Raw genomic sequence first — 24,553 nt, forward strand, 5'->3', positions numbered from 1 at the left:
TCAAAAAGCCATCACTGTGTGCAGAACCAGGAATGAGATTTCTTAGATACCTTCCTACCATTCTGTTGTTATTAAAATTAAAGGGAACAGAGCTTCTTAAAAAAAGGTGCAAACTATATTATGAAAATGTTCTGTTTTAAATGCATAAGACTTAAAATAGCCTTGGTATACTAGAACCTAGTTATCTCATTGACTGCCTTTGTTTGAAGGGCTTACCAGCAATAGCAAATACTGTTTAAATATGTTTAAAGTTAACAATAACCAACAAATCATTAAACAGATATTGTTTAACAAACCATCAGTCAAAAGAAAGATGAGAGTTAAAATAATTACATAGAACAAGTTAAGACATTAAATCATTTGTGGGAATCAGAGGGGTACATTTCCTGCTTATATTTTCTTGCATTCATTACAGTACCTCTGTAGAGCCTGTGAAAGCTACTTTATCTATATCCATGTGGTGAGAAACTGCTGCTCCAGCAGTGGGTCCAAAGCCTGGCACGATGTTCACAACTCCAGGTGGAAATCCTGCCTGAATTAGAAGAAAGAACTCTGTAAATTTGGGGAAGGATAATGACTAGAAGAATATGTCTCTGGCAGTTTTACTTCCCTTCTCCAGCCATCTTTCTCAGCCATACATTTATTCTCAGCCCTACATCCTCAACTGTTTTAATTCTCACAGTATTTATGCCCTTTTAGTTCCTTGTTGGTGCCATTTCCAAAGAAATACTTTTTTTTTTCTTTTCTCACTCAGTCAGATGTGTAAAGAAAGACTGCTTATTTTTATGTCTGCTTCATTAAAGCTGTTTAAATCAACATGTGTACTTCCTGACTTCTGGACATTGACAAATATGCTAGATGGAATTTAATTAATGATCTGCTGACTAAAATTCTATTAAAAAAATGATGGAAATACTACTTCAAACTCAATGTCTTTGCTTGTTCCTCTGGATGTAGGTTGAAAGTAGAGTGGGCAACATGACAGTTTACAGCAAAAAAGAGGTAGATCAGCTACCAAGTATGAAAAAGCGGGTCACCTGAGATATGCACACTTCCAATATCCTGCACATTTTTTATGGAAATAGACTTTTCTTGTTGTTCAAATCTATGATTTCCCTTCAATCCTGTATTAGTTATGTTCCATTCATAAGCTATTTTCTTCCAGCAGGTTGTCAGGCAAACTCCACGGATGTGTGAAGTGTAGTTGGATTTTTTGTCAGCAGCTATGGGATCTTAATGGCACTTGCAGAGTAAACATTGAATTAAAATACTAAAAAGATTCATCTCCTGCATTATCACTTAAATGAGTCTCTTTGTAGCATTAAACAGGACTTCGACATTACATGCCAACGTTGCAATTTTTATTTGGAATTTCAGGTGGTGAGTTGCAGCTCCTAAAACTTAATGTCCTGTGTTATCAACACCAGAGTGTTACTTTTATTCTACCAATTTTTATTCTTGACAATTTCATGCTCAGATACACTCTGTCCATGTTTGTTATCCTCATTTAATATTCTAGATTAATATTTACCCTGAAATTGATGAGGCAATGAGGTTTCTTTAATTTGCTTAGCATTGTATTTCATACTTAATTTGTAGAGAAAAGTAAGAAGAGTAATTTTTTATGGAACTAATTCACACTGTGTCACTTTGAACATTTAATTTTCATGTTTGTTTTGGAAGCTCTTCTCCGTATATTAAAAAGGGAGACTTGTGAGGGCTGTTAAGAACTATAGTGAAGATTAATAAAAGTGATAATATTTTTTTTAATGTGGACACTTGAGAAGTAGAAAGTTAAATTAGACTTTCAGCTATTTTCACAAGTCTAAAGCAGCTGTTGAAGTGATGACTGTCAGAGATTTGGCTCCAACTTTGTGTGTATAATCGGATACTGATCACATTCCCACTTATGAGCATTCTTTTCAGGAAATCAGAATATCAGAACAGATAGTTCATTAAAGTGATAGGAGAATTGAGTTACTTTCCCTGTAAAATTACTTTTTTCAGAGACATATACTTTCTGATACTTATTGTTAAAAATGAATAGGGAAGGTGTCTCTAATATTTTTTAGTGCAATTCCTCATCCCCAATAGTATCTAATAGCATTTACTATGTGATGCAATAACAGCAGGACTTGGGTCGATCCTGATAGTCATTTAGTTTCTGTGTAATATTAATACATAATCGGTCAGTATGCTCTGCTGAATCATTGTTTTGAAACAGATAATAAAATATGCCAAGTCATTTCCATTAAAACTCTGCAAGGTTACTGCCCTGGTGATTATTGACATCTGTGCCAACTTTTGAAACATGTTAGATTATATTTGTTGATTTTATTGGGAAGAAAGTTAAACTATTTAACTATTCTCTGTGGGTGTTTGCTGGCCTGGGCACCATGGTTAACTCTGGAGACACAGAAGAAACTAACACACTCTCGTGTTCAAGAGAACAAAGAGTATTCTCACAGTTTCTGTGTGAAGAGAGTTCACAGGTTTGGCAGCACTCACTAGTTCGATTTTACAGCTCCTTGTTAATAATAAACCCAGGTTGATGAAGACTTTGTTCAATTAAAAAAAAAAAAAAAAGCTGTACAAACAGGTTTTTCTCCGGGATAACTATACTAATAAAGTCCTTGCTACCCACATGCATGAGTTCTTGCTTCCTTTCGACTTTGAAAGGTACTGTGCTTTAGTAATACAAATATAGTTTTGAAAGAATGGAGTTTTCTAAATGGCTGTTGTGGGGTTTTGTATGTGTGTACTAGGCTGAAAGATATGCATACTTTTGCCCTAGATTGTCTTCACTGGTTTACAGTAAGGCAAGTTCCACAGTACAAGGCTAGGCATGCAATGAAAAGTACTGGCAGAGGCCAGCCTGATTATATTACCTCTGTGGCATTTCAGCTGCAGTATACTCTTACATTTCTGAGAATGGCAAATAACTTTGTTGTTTATGACTTACCTCTTTAATTAAGGATCCCATGTAAAGGGCAGTGAGTGGAGTTTGTTCTGCTGGTTTGACAACCACGGTGTTTCCACAACAAAGGGCAGGGGCAATCTTCCACATGAACATAACCAATGGGAAGTTCCACTGAAAGACAGATGAGAAAGTGTATCCGATTTCTAATACATTGCCAAAATACCTCAGCTTTTCTTGTTATAATAGTGCAAATTGTCAACTCGGTGTTGAACTCTTTGTTGAACTCCTTTCAGAATGAAGATATTTTGAAAAAGCAACTGGCAAACCACATAACACAAAGATCAGTGATTTTTGTATATGTAAGTACAGGAGATCAAAGGTACTAGTTAAAAGCTCAAGAAACAGTAAGTGTACTCCCCTAATAGCCTTACAGACAGTTGTTGAATTAGTGGTGCAATTGGGAGTTTTGCTATTGTAAATGATCGCATCCCTCATTAATTCAGTTTTCTAAGGGAGGCAAGGTAATAACAAATAATGCTACCCTGTCCCTCTTCCCTGGAAGTTTCAATGGTGGTTATTGGTTGTGGTCAGTCCAGACAGACTGCAGAGCAGCTGACTGCTTTGGACCCTGTGTTCTGCAATGTGAGGGATAATGTGACCAGTATAAAAACTCTTTGCCTCTATAAACATATTTCTAATAGTTTGGGAAGCATTGAGTCCACGAGCCTCAGCTCATAAGACATCTTTATAAATGGGAAAAAAGGCAGTTAAGAGCTTCCAATTATATCAAAAAGGCTTGGAGAAATATACATGCAACTATTCTTTTTCTCTGTCCTTGTCTCATTTCAGTCTCACCCTATCAACAAAAATAGTGGGAGCATAAATAACACAAACTGAGGAATTACAGGATTTTCTGAATATTCATTATTAAAGTAGGATTGTGTGAGAGGAAGGAAACGGAAATATTGAGCTATCAAAAGTGGTTTGCAACATTCACATAGTCCTCAAAATTTTACTTGATGTGGAAACCTCCAACTTGGTGGTTCTTTTTTTAATGAAGAGAAAATTAAGACATACTCAGAAATGCTTGAACATTTTATTAGGGAAGGCAGTGTTTGTACTAATTGCTGCTTATATTTCCAGTATGTAATTTTATTAAAATGGTCACAACTAGTGATTATAGTTCTTTAGCTTATCTTAACTGAGTGTTTTACTTGAAATATTTTGTGTTTGACCTACAAGAGAATCTAAACCATCAGTTTCCTAGCTCTCCTAGAGACTGGATCCAAACTATCCCAGCGATGTTCTCCAAATCAGTGTGGTGGTATAAAGGGATAGGAAATCTTCAAGCTCAACTGAAAGACATCAGGAACCTGTGTGGGACTCACATGTTTGAGCAAACCTAATAGACAAGGTGAGTATTTCAGAATCTAACCCTAACCCTAATTTCATCTTTCAAACTATTCTGTCAATCTTTTGAGATTTATTTTCCCTCGATATACAGGGAGGAGGGAGACAAGGTTGAACCAGGCTGACTCATCAAAAATTGTGTTGCAGAATTTGGGTACTCAGGATAGTCTTTATCTTTCAGGATCTGAAAATTTCTGGTTAGTAATTTTTCACAAGTGCATTTGCATAGACAAAATTTCAAAAGCATTTCCACTTGTAACAAGGAATATAAATAGTTGCAACTTACAGGAATAATTTGGCCACACACACCAATAGGCTCATGTCTTGTAAATGTAAAAAAGTTTCCATCTATGGGACAAAGAAATAATTAGACATGCAGACAAAGCATTTGTGAGAGATAGTTAAATCAGAAAGATGATAAAGTTGAATACAAAACTTAACTGGATACAATTTTACTTATAAATTATATTTTCAAAATTTTAACCATGAAAAGATCCATAAAGCACATCTGGATTCAATGCCTACTTTCTTCGTCCAAGGTTTTTATTGTGACTGACTTTTTGCAGCGATAACCCTGCTTCTCAATGTAGTATGCACAGCACACCAATGAGCATTCTTAATTTCTTTTTTCTTTTATCGCCTTTTTTTGTTTCAGAAAGTGTTCTTTTAAATCCTACGTACATATCAGACATTTTTTAATATCAGGTCTCAGCTTAAATCAAATCCATTAAGTATAAAGTTCTCTTTGATTCAAACAAACATGTGCTCCGTTAAGCCTAGTATAGAGATCTACGTGATGCAAAAAAAGTTGGAAGTATTTATCACTCCAGTTTTCCTTAATTCCTTCTTTATTGCCATTCTTTGCTTTGTCCTTCTGAGAAAAGGTGGCTTGAGAGACAATGTTTTCACAGAGTTGCATAATGGGAAAGGGAATGGAGTGAAATTTTAGCAAAATACTCTTTCCTTCTTCCTATCTCTTAGTACTTACTCTTCCTACTACATTATCCAGTAACTGAAACAAAAATTACTTCTTTGTGCTAATTTTAGCTTTAATAAGCAAATATCTGGTTTTCACTACTGTAGTCTTGCATAAACCATAAATTTCTATGCAAAAGTACACTACAGGTTTCTGAGATATACATATAGGTTAAATTTATTGGTCAATAAACAATACTGGTTAGTAGTGTATAGAACAAGAAATAAATGTGAAGAACTGCACTAAATGTTTAAATTGAAAACTATGATAAATCTTTAATAACCTATATTAAAAACTATCTGAAACATTTTCCATTAGAGATATTTTCTGTGTAGCACAACTTTTAGATAAAAGTCAGTTATTTACAGCTCTCATTGGCTTCAGTTCTGTACTTTTGTTATCTCAAAAATACTCACCCATTGGAACAGTACGCCCATGGATTTTATCAGCCCAGCCTGCGCAGTAGCGTAATGATTTGACACAGGCACCTAAGTCCATTAGGTAGGCAGTGGAAAAGAGTTTCCCACCATTAATGGCTTCCATTGTCTGCAATTAAAACATTAATATCAAATACCGATAATGGTTCTTATGCTTGTACTTTGTCATTTAGCTTTTGGTAGTTCAGGTTGAGGATTTTTGTCTTTAGTACAAACATTTAGATTAATTCCCCTCTGAAGGACACAGTGTTTGAAAAACTTAAGATAGCAATTTACAAGTGAGAAATTTTCATGATGGTTTATTTATCTGGAGCTATGCAGGTAGCATTATCATGGCAAATTTGTAATGGTAAGATGTACTGAAAAAACAATAATATTTCTCCCATCTGAATCAGTTACACTGTTCTAGTTTATATTAAATATTCTGCAAGCATAGGTCAAGAGATCAGGTAGGACTCTGTGCAAGTAACTGATGCAAATAAAATGAGTGGTCTTCCTCGCATGTCATCAAGAAGACTCAAATCATGGCATATAATACCATAACATATATATATTTACACAGAGGAGACTCTCTTTTATTGGCTAACTACCAACTGAGTGATCTAACTGGTCTTATTTGAAGCTAAACCTGATTCTCCATGCCAGGCAGATATAAACTTTTACAATAATGATCAGTAAATATTCATTCAACGTCTATAACTCTTCAGTGGGCCAGTTCTGCTCCACCCACAGAAACACCAGCACTAAATAGGGTTGATTTCCAGCCAAATCCAAGGAGTGTGGTTTGGATTAAGGCCATTTCCATACCCCTAATTATTGGGACATCTAGTTAAAGACCACATGCTGTTCTTAAACAGTGTCAATATCTTTTTGGCACCCCTAATTTTTTTCCTTAGTTTTCCAAAACAGAGACACTGAGGACCTCCAGCTTTGTTAACAATCCTGTTATGACATTCAGTAGCAAAAACCCAGACTATGGTTTCACGATCTAATCAGGTTTAGAAATACATTTTTCTTTTCTAAATTTGTTGGGGTTCTTTATCATTTCAGGTTGGATCTACAGACTGATCCTTTAAGAACAGTTTTTCAAAAATAGTGTCCCAGTGAAGTCTACAGTTTTAGTTGACTGGACACTTTTCAGATATCATACTTGGGAAGAGAACAGAACAAACAGAGAAGACAACAATTTTTGATGGCTTTCTGCAACAAGGAACTGATTAAGTGAGATATGCCCTTGCCGTTCCAGGCAATATGTCTGGCACTGTTTTGTTCTGTTTGGAAATGGGAGAAAATTATTCCCTGTCCTCAAACCTATGAATCTTCTAGCTTTCAACTTCACAACAGACTGAAACATAAGAAACACAATTCTCAGTGGCTTTTTCAGTCCCCTGCTTTGACTTATTGTTCCATTCACCTGTCTGTAGGGCTGTTGAGCCTCTGAAACATGTTATCATTAAACAAAACAGTAAACCAGTAATTTCAGCATGGTTAGATGCATGAACACAGGACAATACCTCTGCAATGAGCTTTTGGGATCTATTTTGATCTCTAGTGTACTCTAGGGCTAGAGATATAGTGATCTCTAGGGTTATTTGTTATTCTGTAGTACTAGTTTTGCAGGTAGGATAAACTGTGAGTGGAGAAAATCTCCCTTCACTTTGATGAAGTCTGGAAAACAGTTCATTCAAACATACCTTATCTAAAAGGGGAAAGGAGTAAGGCAGTAAGATGTAAGAAATATAAACAAAGTCAGTAAATTAGAAACTAGGGAGGGACCTCAGAGAAAAGCAATACTTTCATTTTATGAAAATGGCAAATGGGAACAAAAACTAATTCAATGTTTTTTCCTGTAGAAAAAAAATGTTATTATATCTTCATCCTCTTTGAATTTATAATGCCTTAGGCTCTACAATAAAGAAACAAATACCAGGTTATTCAATATTTAATTGACAAGGGGATGTACTTTCCTATTAAAAATACACCTCTCCTATAATTTTGTCTCTCTTATCTCAAATAAGTCTAGCATTGTAAAAGATGTAAGTTCCAGCCACCTGAGATTTCTCCTGAGAAACTATAGTACAGTCATAAGGACATATAATGAGCAATAGGTGCTTTGTAGGTTTTATATATTTGAAGGTGTAAATTTTATGAGCTTATCAACAGTATGGTTTATGGCTGATGGCTAAATACTTCAAACTGTAGCTGTATCAGTCTGAGTGATAATACTTCTTCTCTTTAAATTTTTTTACGCCGTTGTCAGAAAACCAGTATTCATCTTCAGTGCAAACAGTAATCCTGCCTAAATTTTAATTTCAGAATGTTCTTGAAATAGCATCATATGTGGTACAGAAACAAGGGGAGGGATGTATTTCTATTTTACATGTTATTTCTTGACTTAGTTCACTATCTGTAGGTGGGGGCGTTACAATTTAAGTGTTTGCTGTTAGGTGTAGTAAAATAGCCAATACATAGCACTTGGTAAAGACAGGACATCATTCCCTACCCCTCATGTTCTTCTTCCCTTTAAATAATTCATTGATGCCTTTGGTTTTGATTAAGCTTTATCACTTTTTACCAGCTTCAAATTGGAGTTAATGAAGGACCAGTGATAATGAAATATATAGCCACAAAATTCAAAATTTCTCCCAGTTCTGACTTGTATCATCTATAAGCACTGAGCCAGGCTTTGAGTTTAGGCTTTGATTCAGGCTTTGATTTGTGTTTAGGCCTCTGTTCTGACTTTGGTGTATAAAAATGTTAACCATGTGATCTATGTTAGTATGTCCTTAAGAATCAGCAATTCAAATTACTGTGATTGTAGGTAGTTTAAGTATCACTTTAAAGTGATCAAATACTCAAGTACATTTTGGATTTGGGATGTTAATAGGTCAGAGTACAACACAGCTTACTGTGGTCATTTTGCTGTAGAGATGAAAAACAAATATTAAGAAAGTTGACTTTCCGAAAGGTAGGCGCATTACACTTCCTTGTATCTTTCTTTAAATCAGGACTTTTGTCCCATTTTTTTTGTTCACATATCATACTCACAGCTAAAATCAGCCGATCTCTTTCAACTAAGTCAGCTAGTTTATTCAAGAGCCTTCCTCGCTCCGAAGCATCCATTGTACGCCAGGGTGACCCAAGCTCAAAAGCCTTTCTAGCTGCTTTAACTGCCTTGTCTACATCCTCCTGTGGGGAAAAAAGAGAAGCTTTTAAAATCAGTAATTGATTCTGTCATCAGTCTTTTTGGCTGTTACTTATGTGAAGTTTAACTTGAAATTTAACTTAAATTTTAAATAAGAGAAACCAAGACCAATCTAATCAAAATTGGTACAGTAATTTAAAATGTATGAGTTATTTTTTTTTTTCAAACACTTCTGTTGCTATCTCAGCAATGTGAAATTGTATGAGAAACAGGTGGTCGGTTCTCAAAGCTTCTAAAATAAAAGCATATTAAGGAACTCTATTTTTTAAATATATGTTTTCAAGCCCTCTTCATACAACAAAAAATTACACTGATGATACAATTTATTCTCTTTTATTTAGAAAGAGATGCCCAAATCTGCAAGTTAAATGTTTAATTATTTATCATCTAAAACTATTTTGTGATGTAGTGAAGACCAGGTTAGAAAAATCTATGCTTTAGGATGTTTCATAAAATGAACATAAATTTATTATTGAGGAAGACAAATTAATACATTTATTTTGTGAAGATTTAAGAAAAATTTATGTTTAAAATTATTTTGAAAATTAAAAAAAGCACCCAGTTTAGAATGCTAAGCTTAAATATTTTGAAATCTAAACATTGTCTTTGAATATGTCAGCTAGTTTGTCAGTCCATTAATAGTTTTTATAGCATATTTTGTTATTTATCATTTGGCTTTCACTGTAGAAGGAAAATCTATGATGAATTATATGTAACTATTCTGTGCAAATGGTGTTCCAGGATTTAAAAAAAACCCAAAAATTAAAAATCTCTTGTGAGAAGGTTTTAGTACTTGGAATTCTCCTATATTTCATAATTCTTGTAAAACTTTACCCGGGAAAACAATGACATAAAAAGGAGACTCATTCTAGATTTTTTTTGTTAGAAATGAAAAACAAATATCAAGGAAAAAAAAAAAAAAGAAAAAAAAGAGGTTTCTGTACGTGTCACATTTCCCTGAGAAATTTGTATGCAATGTTTGAAGGATTTCTTTCAAACTTTTTTGTGCTGCTGTTTGCTAATCAGTGCTTTCTTCTCCAGGGAAAGCACTATCAAGGTTGACTAAGTCAGCAAAGTCAACTGAGTTAACACCAAAATCATTAGTTTTAAACATGAACCAGATCTTAAATCTCTAACTGATGTTGATAGCCAGGAACACATTTTTAAAAGCTGTGAGTGAGGTGGGTTAGTGGCTTAGAAAGCTCAGCACAGACCTGTTAAGCAGGAGGCCCACAGAACTTCCCAATTTTTTTTCCAGGAAGTTCAGGAAAAGGTAGTAAGGAACTATACAAATAACATAGCCATTACTATAGGATCGTACTGACCAGTCATCTACATCAGGTAGCTGAAATCTACCAGTTTAAGAAGAATTGCTTTTCTTCAGAATCTTCAGAATGTTGTCAAATACATCATCACTATCTGTGAAACCCTGTCATAAATATTCTACAGCTTTGCAATGTGACTTGACTGGTTATGGCTTAGCCTTTACTGGAAAAGGACAAGGGGGAAACAAAAGTCATACTAGTACAAATGATGCAAATTAAAACTATATATGTTCTTTCTACTAGAAGTGCAGAAATAATTAAAACCAAGAGAAATAAGATAAAGGTTTTAAAGGGCCATGAATGAAAAGTAATAAAAAAATTATTGTTCTTTAACAGTATGAAATTTATTTCAGGTACATGAGTATAAAGACTTTTCTGGGCCAGTTTATACTTTTTTACATTTAGTTTACGTACATTTACTTTGCATACACGGACCATTTGTTGAGCTGTTTTATTATTACTAGGAGCCTTTAGGATTAGGAATGTAGTTTGAAAGAGCCATCAAAGTGAAAGGGAACAGTTCTCACCCACATATATGTCTTTGCTTTGTAATCTCCTCGTTTCTTTAAAAATACTACTACAAGGAATGGGACAGTCTTTTGTCAACGCTATTGTATGCACAAATTAAATGCCTAAAATCTTTTGACTCATTATTTGAAGTCTAGGTTCTAACATATTAGGTTCATAATGGCTGTGTAATTTACTAGATTTGTACAATTCACTTGGCAATTTAGTTAATAGCAGTTGTCATTACACATTAGTTTGCAAAATTATTGAAGAGAAAGAAAACCTGATTGTCGAATAGTATTATCTCTTTATTTAATGAGTTGCTGGAGTGCTGGTAAGGAAATAAAACTACAAAAATTTTGTGTGGTAACTGAACAGTTGCAAGTCATGAGTAATTTAATTTGAGGATGATCAAATATCACTGTCTCAGCACTAGATATAGGTAAGTGGGACAAAAGCAAGGCTTTTGAAAAAACTTCTGGTTAGATATATGAAATAATTAAAAACACACTTTCTCAGCCATGTTTTTCTAAAAAAAATTTAAAATGTGTCTTCATTATGACCTTCTTAGAAGTTTGTGGTCACTATCGCTTATGTGCTAGACAGCCTTAGAGACAAAGTTTATTAGGAGATTCGTGGTGAAATTATGGACCAGAGTAACTAAGATTTAATGAGTGAATGATTCTGAATGTATTTCTCAAAAGAGAATTTCATTTCAGACTGAATCTTTGTGCAGTAAATTAAAGTATTCTGAAAGAGCCTATGCTTACTATATTGGCAATAAATTTTTTATGAGTTTATAACATGCATAAGTAGCTTATAAATTTTACAGTATCTCCTGGATAAAAAGGTGTTTAATGAATATTTTACTACTAAGCTTAAAAAATGCTTGTATACAAAACATTCTAGGTATGCATGTTTCTTTACTTAAATAACGTCATTTTGTGAGAAATGTGAAAAAATTTCCTCATTTTTGGATGTAAAAAACTGACCTTGAGGGGAAAAGTGTAAAAAAATGAAATAAATAAATAAATGAATAAATAAATAAATAAAAATGAAATAAACCAAATCAGTAATTATAAAAACAATTTCATTTCCAGCTACAGTCATCTTTGAACTGGAAATAGAGCCTTCACTTCTCATGCTTCCTTTCTCAGAGTTTATAGGAAAAATTGGTCATCACTTTTAAAACTGTTCAGCAATGTTGCCTGTCCTATTTAAATAACTACCTTTTCCCCAACTTGATAACTTACATTTAAACTATATAGTAGGACTAGCTAAATCCTTTTCATGAGAAAAGCACATAATATAACAAAATATAGATCTTAGCACTTAGGTTTTCAATATATTTTTGATTACATGACATCTGTCTGTAATTTTCCACTAGGGAATCTCATAAATACATACAAAAAATGTTTGTATGCAGTTTTCAACAAGTTTTTTAGTCCTCTGCTTAAATTTCTTGATTCAACATGTTTTAAGTAGATCATTTTTGGTAGAATTAGTGACTACTTGATAGGCCACATTCAACATCAGTGTTTTTTAGGACCATGTTCCAATATATTTTCCAAAATATTTGAAGGGGCAATACTGAGAAGACATATTCATAAAAATGCTGATGGTAATAATCATCTTCACAGAGTCTGTGTGGGAAATTATAAGTATTTACCCTCTTCATATTATCTATAATAAAAAAGCTTTATATAAATGTGTAATGAACAGGTTACATTACTGACTAAGGAAGAGCAAGAAAAAATAACAAAGACTCCCAATTAAGTTTTTAGATGTCACTGATCACAGATAAGAAAAAGGAACTGATAATATTAGTAAGAAAAACCCAGCAAAAAATATTTCTTTAGAACTTTTCTTATATGACCGAGATCCTAAGGTAAATCAGTTTTTTCACTGTCTCTTTACAAAAAATATTGTGGCTTAATAAAAAAAAAAAAAGATAATTATTTTGCAGAAGTGTACAGAATGAAGTAGGTACATGCCTAAGGTGGTTACATCACAGAGATGGCTGCTTGCCTTACTGCTTTTAAGATGAAGAAGTAAACTTAAAGTTAGAATTAAAAGCAAGAAAGAAAACTCTACCTTGTCACCTTCTTCAACCTCACAGATTTTCTCTTCATTTGCAGGGTTAAAGACTGCAAATTTTTTACCACTGATCGAATCATGCCACTCATTGTTTATAAATATCTGCAGGGGAAGAAAGAGTGCAACAATATTAGTAACACATATATAACTGTTTGTCATCTGCTTTGGTGAATAAACCTATCTTTCATACCTGAGAGTTTCCTGATTGATAGATACCTGAATTAAAATTGGAATAGCCATTTCTAAATTATTCTGAAGAGATAAGTAATCACATGTTAACATAACAGGGATCAGCCTTTTAAAATTGCCTTCTTTTGAAGAGGCAAACTTTCTCTACATTATATTTTTACTTTGTTTCATATCATAAAAATATGCTGTTACAAAGGGGTCCTTCCCTTCTCGAACTGAAATCTGTGATGTGCAAGGGAGGTACATCCCTAAATGACCTACCTAGAACTACCTGGGTTTCCTGTGTTCACAGGGTTGGTAGGGATGGAGGGCCTTCTTGTTACACAGCCTGACAGAAGTAGACCCAGTCCTTGGGTTTAGTGAGTATAATACCTTAAATTAGAAGTATCTTGTAGAGCACTGTTGTGTTTAGGTTTACTTTGATTTTTCTTCACTCTATCCTGCCAAAGAAAATAAAATCCCAACCAAGACTAAACCAAACCAAATCAAAAGCCCAAAACAAGCAAAACCAACAACACTTTTCTGAAATTAAAGTTGAGACTGAAAAACCCTCTCCGTAGTCAATTGAATGAATCACAGAATCACAGAATGAATAAGGTTGGAAGGAACCACAGTGGAACCATACGGTCCAACATCTCAGGTCAGGCAGGATTATCCTAGAGCACATTGCACAGAATTGCATCCAGATGGTCCTGGGTGCTTAGGACATGTGTAAGGATCTCTGGGTGAAATCTGAGGTACTTATCTCTGCTCACAAATGCAAAATAGAACCTAGGTCTTACATGTGGATACACGAGATCTGTACAACTCTAGAGCCTGCCATGTGTGAGGCACTGTTGGTAAATTGTTGGAGGGGGTTAACTTTTTCTGACTGTAGGTTAGCCTCAAAACAGGCTAAGAAAGGAAAGGCTTTTTGGGAAGACCTGATAAAAGCACAGCTGTTGAAAAGAGGAGACTATGTTGTTAAGAACTGTTATGTAGGTTGCTCTTTGAAATGAACATGATAAGGTATACAGTCTGATGTTAACAGTACCTGTCCTCCTCTGCCTGACTGTCTCTGTGATCTCTGGATCAGTGATAAAGTGGAGTCTCCACACTGAGATGCCCTCCCAATGCTTGAACCCACCTTCCTGGTGCTGGTGGGCTGGTGCTCTCCCTTCTCGCTCTCTCCCAACACCCCTGCGTTGCTGGCATGCAGGTAAGGTCTTGCTCATACTCATCATTGAGACCATGTCAGACTCTGAATGACAGTATCAAGTATTTTGAGCTCAAACTGTGCCTCTCTTTATGGTTAAGGTGTCTTGCCTCACCTTTAGTCACTGGAGCTTAGCCATTGACACCACCTAGCAGAAAAGATGTGATTCCTGTTTCTTCTCCATTAGGATAAAGAACCTAGCATTGCTGCTTAGAGTAGCAGGAAAATTGAAATAGAAAACCAGAAAATACTTTGGGGCAGATAAAGTCAAGACACCAGAACTACAGGATAAATACTTCCTGTCACACAGACCTGGGGACTAAACCCTTCCACCACAACCACATATGTTATGAAAATGTGTCCGATTTCAAGAAATAGATTTTTTTGCATAGTGTTCAAAATGCCTACTCTGACTGAGTGGTAGTCAATAATTAGGGAATATTTTGTGAATAATGATCAAAATCAATAAAATACTATATTTGAATAAATGAATATGGCAGCAATTTGCCATTTAATATATTTAATTTAATATATTCCTGTATGTTTCAGATTGTCTCTATGTGGACTCCTTATACAGGCTGTCACTGTAATGTCTGACCATCAGGACTGACCAGCAAACTCCTGATTTAACAAAAGCTATCAATCCCTGGAAAGTCCCTGAAAATTTCAGACAAGTGATGAAGCTGGTTATAAGATTATCCATACAAAATTCTGCCTGTGGTGAAAGGAGAAAGACAACAGTTAAATGGTTAAATGTGCAACACCCCCTCTCTCCCCCATCTAGACATATTGCCAAGAAAAGAGACAAAGTGAAAGGTAAATATTAACATAACACTGCTATGATGTTACAGTATGCTAAATTCATATCTGTCCATGAAAGGAATAATAGCAAAACATACCATTTTTGGAAATTTTTGAAGTGTTTGTTTAAATACTACATTTATTGCGCCAACCAATATTGCCCATAGTATCAGTTTAGAATATATCTCTTATTGATGTTTCTAATACCGTTTCTGTTTAAAACATAACTTCGCTATATTAAATATATATACAACATTGTAACAGGGCTGTATAAATCAAACTATCCAGATGTCTTTCATAAGCTAGATAGCAGCCTTGGAAATGCAGGTGTGAAAGATAAAAAAGAGAAAGAAAAAGTCAAAACTCTACAAGTAAGCTGTATTAATACGTTGCAGGCAGCTGTACATGTAAATGTGCATTCAGCCATGCTCATTAAATGCTGTGGAGTATTTGCTACAAACAAAAAGGATATGGATCTCTAAGTCAAGGCAACATCAAAGTACCTGCAGACAGCAGCCTCTAACAACAACCTTGACTGAGAAAAATTATGTTTGGGATCATCTTGCAATAGTTTACAGTGTTTTGTCAGTCAATCAGAACTCCACTGACATCTAGACAAACATAAATGCAACCCTTCTGTGGCAAGTGCTGTGCAGGGCTTTGTCTGTGATGACTAACTGTGGCCCATGAGGTTTAGGAGTACAATTTTGTTTTGCAAGGATTTAGAAACATCATTGCAGGTATTTTGTAAATATTACCTCACTGGAATTTTAGGAGAGAAGATGTATTTTTATTTCAACTACTCAAATTATTAATGACTTTCAGGTTTCTTTGCAGTAGAATTGGAAATACACATTTCCTGTAAATGAGACTGTACACTACTAAAGCTTAGTGTTTCAAATAGAGCCCATCAACAGGCAGTCAAACCCCTCTGACTGTCTTTATTTCACAATGACAGAGTGCTGTAAAATCTTGTTTCTCTGAAACGATTGGTTTCAGCTCAAATGATCTAACACCATTCACCCTGTGGGGTTGAAGTTCCCTGCAAGACTACAGTATTTCTATCCTTTTTACACAATTGATTTCATCATTCAAATGACCAGAGCAGAGAATGGGGAGACAAGACCTGGACTTTATCTTTTTTTCTGTCATCTCAGTTGTTTCGTTTCGTTCAGTCCTGGAGTATTTTGAAAGGACTGTGAGTTCATAATACAAAAGTATCTGCTAGATGGGAAGTGCCATAATTGTGTCTGTGCTGCATGAGGAAAGCTCATGCTGACTCTGTACAGCTTTGTTTCAGATGGACCTCACCACAGCTCTGCTGAAATAAATTTAGGGCCCTTACATTAGGTGTCATCACTTTACGAAACGTAACTTTTTGCTGAATCTTCCTTAGGAAAAGAATCCCCTTTTTGTGGTTTCAGTATTGTACAAAGTCTGTACAGGGATTCAGGCTTCAGTGCTTCTGCAAAATGACTTAAAAGTGCAGCTTAAAGAAGCAAGTACTTAATTTTTGCTGTAGCAAAGATTATGTATCAGCATCTGTCTATAAATTTACTCTTTTCTAGGGAAGAATTTTAATGTAATTCACTATTATTTTTAAAAATAATACAGAAGTGTAGTCAAGAAATGAAATAGAACCAATTAAAATGTGGATTATTCCTAATTTAGCTATTAAGGATAATTTTGTAAACATGAAATTAAATGTCTAAGCTATCTTCTATTTAGATATCAGACTTATTGTACAAGAAAAAGCAAAACCTCTTCCACCCATAAATCTGCTCCTTGCTGTAATAAAGTTTTTCTTCTCAATACTTTTCAAATGAGCCCCGTTGACTGTTTCACGAAGATAAAAGGGACCAACAGATTTGAACAGCTGCTCAGCTGACTGCTCACAAGCTTTCTAATGCAGACTATAAACCAGGGAATTACACCAACAGCATTTTTTTACAGGTCAGGAACAGTGAAGAGACATCAGGGCTGAGTTTGGACGCATGCCGAGGGCAGTTCAGCATCACTCAGGTGAGATGATGCGCAGTGCTGAATAACTGCTGGCACCCATGTACACCTGCTCTTAGAGATTATGGCAGTCATTCAGATATTCTTGAGTACTGTAATACGCTAAAATTTACTTGGCAGTAAATTTTACAGATACATCTAGACCTTAAAGATTTGTGGCCCAAGAGGAGGCACATTTCAAGTGCTGTAAGTTCTAACGTACCAGTCTCAAAATACATCATGGACTCTCACTGTATGCTTTAAAAAATAAAATGAAAATATGCAATATTATTTAAGGAACTACTAAAGAATGAAGTTTTAACTTTAAGCAAATATGTCAGTATAGAATATCTGCTGTGAAATCTTATTTTTTCCCACCTCAGGTTTTTCCTTACGAGAATCTTATGTTTCGCTAATATTTCATGTAACTTTTTTCCCCTCCCTTGGAATTGTATGCTATTATTGATATAGGAATTATATTTTACTGCTGCAATGAGCTAATAATCAGAGAACACACTCTTTCTGTTCAATACTTATGTAAATTTTTTTATTTGTCAGTGAGGCGCTTTGTGTCTACAAAGCAAGCTGATCTGAAAAAGAGTGAGTTTCTATAGTACCTTTCTAGCAGATTAACTTTCCCCAGACATTTCAATTATATTTCTTTGTTTTGAAGCTAGTGATGCAATGTATTGATGCTCAGCTATGATTTTCTTTATTCAGAGTGGCTTAACCTTCCACACTTTCTGATATTCCACATGCAGATTACTGAGAGAATGTTCAGCCATTTTCTCCCCCTCGTGTAATTTGACAACCTAATAATTAACTAATCTGAGTTTCTCTGATTAAAGGAGTACCACAGGGCTTAGGGTATGTGAAAGCATCATGACAGAAAGTATTTGTCACACAACCATTGTCTAATTCTTCAGTGTTGACTAAGTAAAATATTTACTAGTATAGTTTTAGCTAGCTATCAAAACTTATTCAGTTCACGGGCATATCTTTAAAGGAGATTCAGATATGAAACCAATTCAAGATCATTTTGTGGTTCAAAATCCAAGCCAATTGTAGTGTTTAAAATACTTCCATTTGATGGTTGAAACTGAAATTCCCTGGAGTGTTAAGTGTTATACTAGTATACATGTTACATATGAAAAAGGATTAATCTGAAATGTAGCTATACCTACCTATAAATCCAGATTCATATGGAAATACTTAGTTAAATGAATTCTGTGAAAGGCCTCAAATGATCTCTCTCATAGAAAATAAAACAGTTTTAAGTAAAGAGGAAAGTCCATCTTCTGATGACCTCTCTTCAGATTCTCATGCAATGGCTGTTGATATTACATAATGGTAGGAAAAGAAAAATTAGAGTGTACAGAAATGAAGGATCTGATCCTATGTGCTTCAGACAGAAAGGGTAATACATCAGCAGTAATTAGTGATTCCGTTGTCTCATTCTTTCCAGTGTAAGTAGTCAGCCACCCCTATGTTCTAACTTCTCTAACAGGAGAGGAACAGGATGGGTGCAAAGGCAAGAGTGGAAAAACTTTATTAAATTGTGAGATGAGTGCTGGATATGGGCCAGCATTTCTAATATCCCAAATCTCTGTCTCTCAGTAGACTGCTGTGGCTTTCAGATCATCCTATATGGTGTTTGAAGACAGAAGGAAAGCATTGCAAAGATCAAACCTCCACAAGGGTGTGTTGGATTTTGCAAACCAGTGCATTGCATTTCTGCACAGGTACAAATTATATATACAACTTTATTGCAAAGGCAAAAGAAATATTTGGAATGTGACACTCTCCTTGATTGCACACTACAAACTATAGACTTTTCAATTGCCTTGGCTGGCTGTCTTGTGGTTGATTTTTATATTAACAGAATGGATTTTTGCTAGTGAAATATTTTAGAAGGACAAAAATCTTTACAGGAATTCATATCTTGAATATTCAGTTACATCAGTCAGTGTTTTGCTCATATTAATTGACTTCCTTCGGAAAACTAAAAAATCAAATAGTAAAAAGCCTTTTTTTTTTTTTTTGAGACAGGAAGAGCAGTAGCGGGCTATCACGTGGCATGGCAGAACTACATAGCTTTCCTAGTCTGTTAAATATTTACAAAGTAGGATCCTGTGTGATTTATTCAAGAAAGATATGCATTGAAATCTGCTCGATTTTTTCCACTAAAAAAATAGGATAGAATGTAATTCAAAAGGACTAATTTAGATGATTGCTGAATACCTTGCTTTTGGAAAAGAAAATAAGCAGTGGCTCTAGAAAATAATATTATTTCCCTTGCAACAGTATCAAGAAAAAAAGAACAGTGATAAAGGAGTCTCCAAAGATAAGAGGTCCTTTCTGATCAATTGTTCTACCTGAATGTTTCAGAGAGTAGAGTTTCAATATTCTCTGCCTACACTTTTTTTGAAAATTCTAGGAGATATCTGTGTTTTATGATATAATATTATGGTATAAAACAGGAAAAGAGTCTTTTCAAGTTGGAAGCACAAGTCTGGATACAAACCTTCTTTATCTGTATATTTCTAAATGTATATGGAGAAGAATTTTTTGTTTCAAAAAGTTTATGGTAATATTGAGTAGTTAGTGTTGGTAGACTACTGATAGCTACTTGTTTAAGCTGAAAAACAGATTCATTATCTCTAAGATTAACATGTGAGCAGAATTATTTTTATTTTAGTTTCATTTTCACATATCCCTTTCCACATATTCTTATTAGGTATAATTATTTAAATCTGATCATAACACGATGCAATATGCTGACATTTTAGTTTACTCTCACTCTTCTGAAAAATATAATAGTAGAAACCTTTCCTTCTTTGCTTCATTTATACTTTCTGAGAAACTTACCACTGCTGAAAATCTGTTTCAGGAGAAAAACAACTCACCATAAATTAACTATGGAAAGATTGTATCATTCTTACACAATTAGGTGCTTTAACTTAGGTTAAAAGGATCACTGAACATCAATTGCTAATATGTGTAAAATCAGAACTTGGTCAGAACAAACATTTTAAGCACTGATTTACAGTGGCTTCCATAGTATATAATGTTAAACTGAGCACATCCTACTGTCTAATTTAAATGCATAAAAAAAGATTAAGAAATGCAAATGCTACTAACCTTGGTGTACTTAATTTTCAGATCTTTGATTGGTTCTGGTAGAGCTGGCGTAACTGTAGTAGAGTTACTGTCTGAACCTTGCTTCTTCATGTTTTCAGTTGAGAAGTTTGAGGATGTTCCTGAAACACAGGTGAAATGAGGTATAAAGGAAGTGCAGTGATTTTTGTCCTGACTGAGCCCCTAGCTTTATTTGTGCTTTTTTATCTGAACCAGCTATGGTATATTTGCATACAGGAATATGATTGGATGAAAGAATTCATTGCAAAGAGAAAATGACACTACTTATTTTTATGACCGAAAGCAACAGCCTTTTCACTGAGCTGGGATTTCGATGAAGCAAACACTGCTGAAACAGTCTGCTTAGGCAGACACTACAAATTCCTTACTGGGGAACAGAGTTTTAGGACTCCTCATCTTACCTGTAAAATTGCTTTCTCTCAGCAGGCAGGTGCCCAGATTTAATGTAGAGTTCTTCACGTACTTGAAGGCAGCTCTGAAGGTAAAGACAGACTTGTTAGCTCCGGAAACAAACTAAGCCCTTCTCACTGGAGAGTTGATGAGAATAATTACCAGAGCTAGAAAGCATTCATTAAAAACAAGCCACTTTAGATTACATTTTAATATGTTCAGAGTACATTAAAAGTACTGTAATTAATGTCTGTTGTGTAGATCACAGAGATAAGGGAAGACTATGGTGATACAAAATCCTTCACATATTTTTCAAGAAATGTGAAGGTAAGAAAAAAAATGATCAATCCAGAAAATCTCTGCGGGCAGAACTGAGCAAAAGTTTGCTGCTATTTTTTTTCCAGATAGCACCACAAATTTAAGGACAAAATTTTTACCACAGTGCCCTTTGGAATAACTGAGTTCAAAACAAATCATTCAATAGACAAGATTTTTCTACACAGGTGAAACCCACTGGTGCATAAATGTCCTGTTCTGATTATTCAATGAGAAAGGTATCTCTTCTACAGGAAAATCATTTTATAAGGCACAAGAAACTCCTTTCTTCATTAAATCCTTCCTTTTCTGATTGGTGGTCTCCCAGAACTTGTTTTTCTATGCTAGGCTTTTGATATATGCACTGTGGATTAATGCCATAGAAATAGAGAGAAATGATCTCATTGCTTTGACTGAGACTACACAGATGCTTGTAAAACTCACTGCACACATTTAACTCATGTATCAGGCATCATCTACACCATCTGTCAATAGAAGGCCTTTAACTGACAGATGAGATAGGATATATCACAAGATTAATCTTGCCATACATTAATTATATTTCACATACTTTCTGAATTAAAAGGCATGCCTTAATTATTATGGATGATTTTTGTGTTTGGACATATGGTTTGAGCAAGAATTTCTGAACTTTAGAAAAGTTCAAGTTATTTCTGGATAAGAAAGAATTCTATTATCATGATAATCTTCTCTCAGTGAGATATAAAGAGCAGTGTGGACTTAAACAAGTTTCAGCCATTCACCCTGTCATGTGAATGAAGAGCAGCCATTCCTATTGCCGTAACATCCTGATATCCAAGGTTACCTGCTTGTTACTTATTTTGGCATGCATCCTTCAGGTCTTCTGCCTTAGCTGTCTGGCTTAAGACACCCAAGCAAAGAACGGTATACTTTAAAGTTTTGTGAACAGTACCTTCAGACCTTAACATTTTGGGTTACAGTGTTTGCCTGCCTTAGAGAATGTCTTTGAATTTCATACAAAACCCAGAATATCTAAATAGGGTTTATTAATTTCTATTTGGAATATAACTTTTCAGCCCTATCCTTGGGTACCAATTTTTTTTCTTTTACTTTTCTTTGTAATTTTCAGGTTTAGACACTAATGTCTACTCTAATAACCTTCCTGTCACTCTTTTCTCCATTAGCCACAAAGAGTTTGTCTCTGGTTAATTCACATGCCAATTGCTCAGATTTGCCTGACTGGATCTACAAAACAGAGATCAGTGGATTTATCTTGTTTCAAGTAAAGTAAGAGATCTGTATCCCAAATGATAGTGTTCTAAATGCATTCTCATATTTATGTACCACAGCATTCCTGATTTTTTTTTTTAAATATTCGATCTAGAATTATGATAACTGCTTTGGAAAATGATAGCATTTATCATCTTTCCATGTCTATAAGGATGACCTGAAATCTCCTTAGAGATGTCCCTGGGTGAAAGTTTCAACTTTTCCAAACATGCTGGATATTATCGCTTTATTTTCCACACCATTTATTCATTTAACACATAGTTGACCCTCATTTTTTTTTTTGTGTTTCCCTCTTTCTCCTGGGATTTCATGAATCCTCTTCACTACCATTCTTCCTGTGTGTCCTTTCTTTTCTCTCTAGACTTTGTATATTGTTGAAAAATCTTGTCTCTTTAAAAGTTTACTTGCTATCTTGAGCAATCCAGTTGCCTTTTCCTTGGACCTTATCTGTTGAGACTTGCTCCAAGCATTACCATTAATGTCAATAAACCCTTTAACTTCTCTGATGAATGATTTCCCCCCCTTTCTCTAGGAAACTATTGCTTAGACAAACTGTTTGCATTCATCCCAGTCCTGTCTCCAATAACTTTCCTATTTATTTTCAGCCTAGGAATGCTTTTAACCTAGTGTAGAAATTATTTAATTTTCCTCATATACCATGTTCTTGTTTATTACGGCTTTCTGCTGTTTTTATTCTATGGCTTTTTTCCTCCATCCTGAATCACTACTTTTTCACATTTCAGCTTAATAAGGATGTGCAGTTCAAGAATGAGTAAGTAACCTCTACACAGTTGCTATAATTCAAAACACTGAAGTTAATAATCTTCCATGGTGACTCACACACTATCGTCCAAAGTTCTCTGGAATAGGTGTTGCACAGAATATGCTGTTACACTCGACTCTTTGGTAGCTGTTTTGCATCATCTATGCTGAATTTAGACTGAATCTCTAATACTTAAGTACATGCTTACACTTTATAAAAACCTTATAATAAAAAAAATCCTTTGAAAAATCTCTATTTAGACAATATCTCTGTTACTGAAAATCCTGATTATCTGAACAACTTTTTCCAAATTCAGATTATACATGGACTTAAGATAGGGAGTTATTCAGTGATTCAAGCAGATTCCCTACTGGTACTGACAGAAATGGGTATTAAATCAGGAGTGGAAGATCTAAGTGTCAAAAGCACCAAAATATGTTTTAAAAGTGGAAATCATTGAGATTTGTGAAATCTGTGGACTCTCACTCTGAAATGCTTTATTTGCTTTGTTAATCTTCCTTATGCCATCCATTAATGGCAGTAGAACAGAAACAGTAGTCACTTTTTGCCACTTTTGCCATTATAAATTTATAGTCCAAAGATGGTGGGATATTAAAATTCTGATAACTCTATTTGTGAATTACTGAAATCAAAATGACAAGATCCTCAAGGCTGCTGAACAAATTCCTTTAGCTTCTGCACAGCACTATCTTGCATTTCTGAAAATCCAAGTTTTTCTTTTATATAATTACAGGTATCTCTGACCACAATTAGCAGTTCTTCACTTATTATAAAATTCCTGTGACCTATAAAATCCTGGAGTGAGGCAGCTGACACATGCATAACTATGTATTTGAGTTTGAAATTTGAATTCAATTACTGAAAATTCTTTCTCTTTTTGCTACATGGATGATAACAGCATATGATGAAATGTGTTAGAATATTCTACATTCTCTTCACTCTCCTGACCAGTGAGAGGACTTGATGAAAAGGCATGAAGCTGAGTCAGGGGAGATTTAGGTTGGATATCAGGAAAAGGTTTTTCACACAGAGGGTGACTGAGCACTGGAACAGCGTAGTAGTCACAGCATCAAGCCTGTCTCAGTTCAAGAAGCATTTGGACAATGCTCGCGGGCACATGGTGTGATTCTTGGGGTGTCCTGTGCAGGGCCAGGAGTTGTATTCAATGATCCTGATGGGTCCCTTCCAGCTCAGTGTATTCTATGATTCTGCAATTCTATAATACCTCCACAAACAGGGCATAATACTAACTACTGTTTAGCTGATTCCTGGAAACACCTTTGCTCCAGTAATGGCCAGATTTAACTTCCGTTTGTTCACTGCAGTGAGGGAAGAGACAGCGTAAGAAAAACTAGTGCTACTAATTTTGTAAGCTTGGTATCAAAGACGCTGAATAACTTCTTGTTACTAGTGCTTGGGCTGATAGTGGATGCTGTCACGAGGCCTATTCTCTGCTGAATCCATAATAATGTTTTTGTCCAAGATACGCTTGTTGCAGGGAGGGACAGGTAAGTGTTTCCTTCCTCTACACTGAAGCGTGAGTAACCACAGCTGGATGTCTTTCCCATTCATG

General features: G+C 34.9%; 1 protein-coding gene across 1 annotated transcript in view; it reads right to left on the reverse strand.

Moving 5' to 3' along the window:
- Positions 1–20,746, reverse strand: part of ALDH1A1 (aldehyde dehydrogenase 1 family member A1) — a 33,100-nt gene extending 12,354 nt beyond the window's left edge. Inside the window, exons 1-8 of the mRNA XM_027662894.1 lie at positions 20,621–20,746; positions 20,202–20,320; positions 12,875–12,979; positions 8,792–8,932; positions 5,723–5,852; positions 4,617–4,678; positions 2,963–3,091; positions 419–532 (exon numbers count right to left, since the gene is read on the reverse strand). Of these exons, the coding sequence (XP_027518695.1) occupies positions 419–532; positions 2,963–3,091; positions 4,617–4,678; positions 5,723–5,852; positions 8,792–8,932; positions 12,875–12,979; positions 20,202–20,291 (771 nt within the window). The 5' untranslated portion in view covers positions 20,292–20,320; positions 20,621–20,746. The remainder of the gene's footprint in view (positions 1–418; positions 533–2,962; positions 3,092–4,616; positions 4,679–5,722; positions 5,853–8,791; positions 8,933–12,874; positions 12,980–20,201; positions 20,321–20,620) is intronic.
- Positions 20,747–24,553: the final 3,807 nt, after the last annotated feature.

This window comes from Corapipo altera, unplaced genomic scaffold, assembly GCF_003945725.1.
Source record: "Corapipo altera isolate COAL_440 unplaced genomic scaffold, ASM394572v1 61167, whole genome shotgun sequence".
NCBI classification, from domain to species: domain Eukaryota; kingdom Metazoa; phylum Chordata; class Aves; order Passeriformes; family Pipridae; genus Corapipo; species Corapipo altera.